At 41.2% G+C, this 6,890-nt stretch overlaps 1 protein-coding gene across 1 annotated transcript in view; it reads left to right on the forward strand.

Moving 5' to 3' along the window:
• The window catches only part of EBF2 (EBF transcription factor 2), a 218,350-nt gene that overhangs the window by 145,357 nt on the left and 66,103 nt on the right, over positions 1–6,890 (forward strand). The window contains exon 7 of the mRNA XM_043927735.1: positions 3,916–3,997. Within this exon, the coding sequence (XP_043783670.1) occupies positions 3,916–3,997 (82 nt within the window). The remainder of the gene's footprint in view (positions 1–3,915; positions 3,998–6,890) is intronic.

Below are 6,890 nucleotides of genomic sequence, written 5' to 3' on the forward strand. Positions count from 1 at the left end.
TATCTGTGATATTCCTGGCTACTTTCTCCTGCTGCCAAAGCACAGAGAAAGGATCCTAAGAGAATAGCCTCTTACTCAACAACCAGCCCATCAACCTCTGGCCAAGGTATCAACCAAGATGCTTCACTTTCTACCCATCAGCTTATCTTGGTGATTCTTCTTTCATAGTCTCTGTTCAGGAGGGTTGTCCTCTCTCAGAAAACCCCTGCACACACCGCCTCTTGGACTTCAATAAGTCATAGACTTTTGTCTTCAGAAGTTTCTTCTCCCAATGTTTCTATTTCTGGAGGGTTGTCAACTTTACGCATTTTTCTTTGCAATCACAAAATATTAAGGTTGGAAAAAACACTGGAGATAATCCAGTTAAACCCTCCTAATAGTGATAGAAACTGAGGCCCAGAGGAGTGAAGTGACCTGCTTACATAATTGGTAGGAACTCAAGACTCGTACACTGTCAGCATTTAATAGATATCAGTGTAGTGAAGGAATGAATGCTTTGGGATCTGTTCTCATGCCTCACTGGACCCAGGAATCAGATTGAAAGTTGAGGGCTTGAGTTTAGGTTTGGATCCCACTCTCTATTCCCCTTTCTCTCATAAAACAAGGACAAACCTGTCGCCATTAGCCTGCACTCATAAGGAATGAGATCAGAAGCCTAGCCGGAAGTACTGCGATAAGTGGTTAGAATATTCCTGAAGTCAACATTGTTTGGAGAAAGTGAAAATTACAACTTCCAGCCTGATGAGTCTCTGGGTGTTTGGTCTGAATCCTGTGGTTCACTTTGGTTTCCCATTTCTGAGTGGAGAGAGCTGACATTTTCCAGGCTTCACAGGATCTAGATGCAGGGGATTTGTTCTCTGCGAGTTACCCTATGGTTAATGGGTGAGATGGTGAGTAGGGGGTTCTGTACCAAACCCCCTGAGCATGGCGGGTGCAGGGGGTGGAGGGGAGGAAGGTGGGAGACATCAGTAAAAGGAAGAGAAGAAAACTGGAGAGGTCAGTAAGCTCCATGTGTGTGAGCGTTGCACACTCAGTCGTGTCCGACATTTTGTGATCCCCTGGATTGTAGCCTGCCAGGCTCTCTGTCCATGGCATTCTTCAGGCAAGAAGACTGAGGCAGGTTGCTATGCCCTCCTCTAGGGTATCTTCCCAACCCAGGGATCGAACCTGTGTCTCCTGTGTCTCCTACGTTGGCAGGCAGATTCTTTACTGCTGAGCCACCTGGGAAGCCCCAGAATTCATTTCAGTTGATTTCTAGGTCCACATCTGAAATTCACAGGCCATAATTTCCTGTGCTAGCCATTTAGAAGTAGTTATATGTTCTTTTAGAAAGTACTATACAATGTAAGAGATTTTTTTTTCCTCTCTCTCTCACCTCCTCCCTCCCTCCTCTGCCCTTCACTTCCCTTTTGTGAACAGGATGTTATATCCTTAGTGTGCTGGGTACTGGGTAGGTTACAAACTCAGACCCCAGGCAGGCAAAAGAGTCAAAATGGGGAGGGGTTTTCTAACCAAAGAACTGTTAAGGGTCCTAATTTAAAATGAATAAAGTCTTTCAGCAGGTCCCCTCTTCCCCTAAATCAATTTGATTTTATGTAAACATTTATCTCCTTTGCACTCCCATACCATGCATCTAATAATGCCTTGGTGAACATTAATGTTTTCAGCAGGTACGTTTTGGAGAAAGAGGGGATTGGGTAGATGAGGAGAAGTATAACAAAGAGAATGCATTATAAGGAGCCCAGTGGTGATGAAACTTTCCAAAAACCAAGGACTTTGTGAGAAAGAGAAAATTTGGTTTTAGTAGGGGAAAAGATATAAATTACTGATCAGTTGAGGGGGGGTGTGAGTGACAGGGCTCAGTTGCTAAGTCCTGTCCAACTCTTTTCAACCCTGTGGACTGTTGCTTGCAAGGTTCCTCTCTCCATGAGATTGTCCAAGGAAGAATACTGGAGAGGGTTGCCATTTCCTTCTCCAGGGGATTTTCCTGACCCAGGGATCGAACTTGTGTCTCCTGCATTGCCAGGAGAATTCTTTACCACTGAGCCACTTGGGAGTGAGTGGCTGTTGGAGAGCAAATTCCGTGTGAGGTCAGGGGCTGTTGATTGGAAAGAGACTCAAGTGAGAAAATGGCTGGTTTTAAGTCTTTCGTGACAGCATCTCCAGGCATTTTAAGTGGCTGTTGGTGACCCTGCTAGGAAGGCACAAGTGAAAATATACTCCCCCTTAAAAAAGAAAATGTGTGAATTCTGATTAATCTGTTATTAAATACAAGGCAGCCTTCTTTTCTAACATGCTGCAGCTGCTCTAGACAAACACCCCATTGCACTTTCGAAAGCAGAGGCAGGTTGCGAGCTTGAACGCTACAGAAAGCATCAAGGGGCATCTCTTCTGCCTTGTCATTCTCTGCCTGGTACCTCAGATAACAGCCCTGGACACCTTCATGGCCCAGGAAGTGATGCCTAACCTCCCACCCCAGAACAGATTCAAAAAGAGAAATGAAAAGCAGATGCTATAAAATTTGAAAATACTATTTAGCTATTCTTTCCAAATACACACCCAACCTTATTCATACATAGGGGTCAGGAGCACTTGTTCAAATATTTTTAGTAAATCTAGAGAAAATGCTCTAAAGAGTACAATTCCTCTTCTCTCCTCTTTCATCATTTACTGTTTATCTTCCCACCAGTTTTTTTTTTTTTTAAGTGCTAAATACAATTAATTGGAGCGCTCTCTAATTCTTTTGTGTGATCGTGAAAGAAATAAAAATAAATAGAAGGTCACCATGGGAGCATCTCACCAACCGTTGCTTTAAAAAATAGAATTTTGGGAAGCATTGTTGATTTCTACTTATTTTTGTTGGTAAATCCTGGGGAAAATGTATATCTTTTCCTTTAAAGTTCTAATTCAAGGCATGGATGTGAGAGTTCTGAAGGGACTTTGGGACTGCGGTAAAATTTCGTTGTCATAGTAACAGAAAGGGAAATAGGCCTTGCTCACCTGGGACTTTAACACTGCAAAAGCTGAAATTTTTTTTTTTTAAGGAAAAGGACTCTGCAAGTGAAATAAATGAAAAACTTATTGTATTTCAAAACAAAATTCCAAACATTAAACAGGTAAATGGCTGAAAAGACCAACTTCTGCCATTTTTCTTGGTTTCTGTCCTCATCTGATCAAAGAAGCCCAATTCTAAAAGTGCACAGAAGGGTTATCTAGAATAATACTGGCTTAAAAATATGTCTTACGAGTGGTAACCTCAGACCAGTATTCTGCACCTTTGTATCTTTCTGGATAATCTATAGAAGGTCTGAAAGGACATTCACACTTGTTATTAGTCATAAAAACCCCAGCATATACCTGCACAGACTGACTGTCTTAGGTATCATTGTTTTTTGATTTCATATCTATCGGTTGAAAATATCAGACCCCCTTTGTGTGCGAGGGTTTACGTGTGAGGTGTGTGCATGTGCAAATGTATGTGGCCAGCAGAAAGCGACATATGTGAGGAACCCTGGGATTCTGAGCTAAGTCGTGTCATTTTTAACCCTCTGGAGAGAGAGATTTTTGTATAGCAGGAGTTACTCCTGTTTGTGAAGCATTTCTTCTTCTTCCCCTCTCTCTCTTTTTTTATTTGAGAGAGAGCACACCCTAGCCACTCAGGGCCAGTGTACAAACCAGAACCCAGCTTGTGAACCACTCCACAACCCTCAACAGTGACGGAGCTGACTTGGGATCCAAAACATCCAAATTTGCAAATTGCAGATGGTCAGCTAGCGTTCGTTCCCAGGCAGGGCTGGCTGAAATTCCCCAGACCTGAAATCCAATCACTTTCCAATCAAATCTAATATAATGCAGATATAGTCTCTCTTAAAAAATGTTTACTTAAAAAGGTAACACGTTGCTTTCTCTTCACAGATTCTTTTTAAAATTTTTCCTCAAGTGCAATCAGAATTGTTTGAAAACAGCAGGAAACCCAAGGGACATGAGAAGGTTTCAGGTAAGGGACCTGCAGTTCTTGCCTGGTAAATAAGTCATCCTATTTCTTCTCTCCTTAGCACTCTCTTTTTTCCTTTTCCTTTTTTTTTTTATTCCCCCCTAGAAAATATTATTCACGGATGCTGCTAACAATAAAAAAAGATCACTCTAAATGATCACCCTCTTCAGATAGTACTGAAGGTTTTTTCATTTTGTAATGTTTAGGACTTCTGTGTCCACTGCCAGAGCCCCAGGGGAAGGGCACCAACCCAGGCTGGAGATTTGATTTTAAGCCCTTAGGCTGCCCTCTGCACACACAGCTGCCCACAGCAGGAGCCATGATCTTGATATTCAGCCACCTTGGGATTTTTCAAAGCAGCGTCTCTGTGCTTTCTGCAAGCAACAGCCTCTTCCTTTCCTTTGCCACCGATTAACTATTCAGTGGTCTCTCTCGGAGTGTCTGGGAGAGCAGCCGCCTAAGCAGCCGTGGTCACTTTAAGATCTCAGCATGACAACAAGACCCACGGGACAGTAACCCAGCTGCCTGGCAGTTAAATCTGCCACCAGTTTCATCACCCCTGCCACTGATGTACCGGGGATACAAGCTAATAAAAACACAGAGCGAGGCAAAGTGTGGCAGGTTGGAGATGTGAGGCAGGGCTGCCCGCTTGGCCCCCTTCCTTCATCTTTGATGGACCCACATTTCACCCACCAAATGGCTTTCCTGCCATTTGCACCCAGTCGAAATACCTCCCACTCCTTTCCCCATAGAAAAATGGGAAACATGTTAAACAATAGTATTCTAGCTTGAGACTTTAAAATCCTGGCAGCAACGTGGGAGATGGGGATGTTTAGCCTCACGTTTTGGGTGGGGAAAGCAAGGTCCCGGGAGTTTAAAAAACTCACGTGTCACCCCAGGAAGGAGATGGTGGAGCCGGGAGCCAGTGTCTGATCAAACTCCTTGCACTGGGCCCTGAGTTCGCAGCATGTGCATCTGTTAGGCTTATGCTTGCTATTGCTTTTGTGGAGAGTCTTAAAAATTTCTGAACAGGGGACCCATATACTTGTTACACTGGACCCTACAAAGGATTGGCTGCTCCTGTCTGGCACTCAGAGAGCTTCTGTGGTTTAGCTGTGGCGTTATTAAAGAGTTAACAGGGGAGATGGGTACGGGCAAGGCCAGTGAACACAACCTTGAAAACCAAAAGTTCCTCTGATTTTTTTTTCACCGAATCGTGAGTATCGAACAATCTTCTGGTGACCGGGATGTTTACTGATTCCTTGTTTAACACTAATACCAGCCTCTCCTAAAAAGTTAAACCTCGCTTCTTCATCCTATAGACTCTTTTCCTTGCTGTATGATATGAAGACAAATAGAAACAAGAGGATTTTCCTGGGGGTCAAGCAGGAACATTGTGCATAGTGGAAGCTTATGGCACTCAGTTTCCAAAAGGAAACATAAATAATTTCTGTCCAAAAAAAGAGTGGAATTCCAAAGTACCCAGATGATCTAAGCTTAGCTTTCATGTCCAGAAGGAGAGGCAGGGAAAGAAACTGGCAGCTTAAATTCGTATCCACCCTTATTCTCTATCATCCCTTCCAAAGAGCTTTAAATTTGAGAAGACACTTCTAAGAAGCTTTTAATGGAATGCATTGTCATTTTATTATTTTACCTTTATTTATCCCTAATTTTAGAAATGTACTCACTAAGCAAATGCACCTAATATTTCCTCTACTTCTCTAAAACTTCTCTAAGTGAAGTTTTTATGAGCCTGAATTTTTTTAAAAAAAATTTTAAGTGGATTTTATGAGTCATTATTTAGGCACAAAAACTTTCTTGGTAATATAGGTACAAATACAGTCAATGAGTCTGAATTTTTAACAGGGTTAGAATAGATATTGTTCATCTCAAAATATGAGAAATTCTTATCCTATTAGAATGTACTTGACTTTTGCAAGGACAATGAAAAAGTTTTTTATAAGCTTGTGGATTCTATGATTGTCTCATTTCTGGGGTACAGGGAAAGTCAACAGGAAAAAAGTCTTTTGCATTTTTTTACTGAGATATAATTCATATAGCATAGTCACAATGTGCAATACAATAGGTTTTGGAATATTCACAATATTGTGTAATCATCACCACCATATCATTCCTGAACATTTCCATCATCACAGAAGGAAACCCCATACTTCTCAATTCCTTTTTCTCTCCACCCACTGACAACCACACATCTGCTTTCTGTCTCTACAGATTTGTCTGTTCTGGACATTTCCTATAAATAGAATCATACAATATGTGGCCTTTAGTCACTGGTTTCTTTCACTCAGCATAACGCTTTCAAGGTCCATCCATGTTTCAGCATGTATATTTCATTCCTTTTTTATGGCTGAATAATAGTCTACTGTAAAATATACCACATTTTAAAACTCTGTACATCAGTTGATGAACTCTTGGGTTGTTTCTGTTTTTTGGCTTTTATAAATAATGCTGTTGTGAACATTCATGTATAAGTGGTTTTTTTTTTTTTGTGGACATGTTTTTGATATCTTGAGTATATACCTAAGAGTAGAATTTCTGGGTCATATGATAACTTCAGCTTTAAGTTTTTGAGGAACTGACCAGCTGTTTTCCACAGTGGCTGCACCATTTTACATTCCCATCAGTAATATATAAAGGTCTCAATTTCTTGCTATAGTTGCCACTACTTGTTTTTTGTTTAAAAAGAAAAAATCCTTACCACCCTTTAGGTGTGAAGTGGTATCTCATTATGGTTTTGATTTGTCTTTAACGACTAATGATTTGAGCATCTTTTCATGTACTTTTTGGCTATTTGCATATCTTCTTTAATGAAAAGTCTAAAACTGAGCGATTTCACTTTCTTTCTAAATGTGTTAGTCATTCAGTCATGGCTGAC

Source organism: Cervus elaphus, chromosome 16 (assembly GCF_910594005.1).
Source record: "Cervus elaphus chromosome 16, mCerEla1.1, whole genome shotgun sequence".
NCBI lineage: Eukaryota > Metazoa > Chordata > Mammalia > Artiodactyla > Cervidae > Cervus > Cervus elaphus.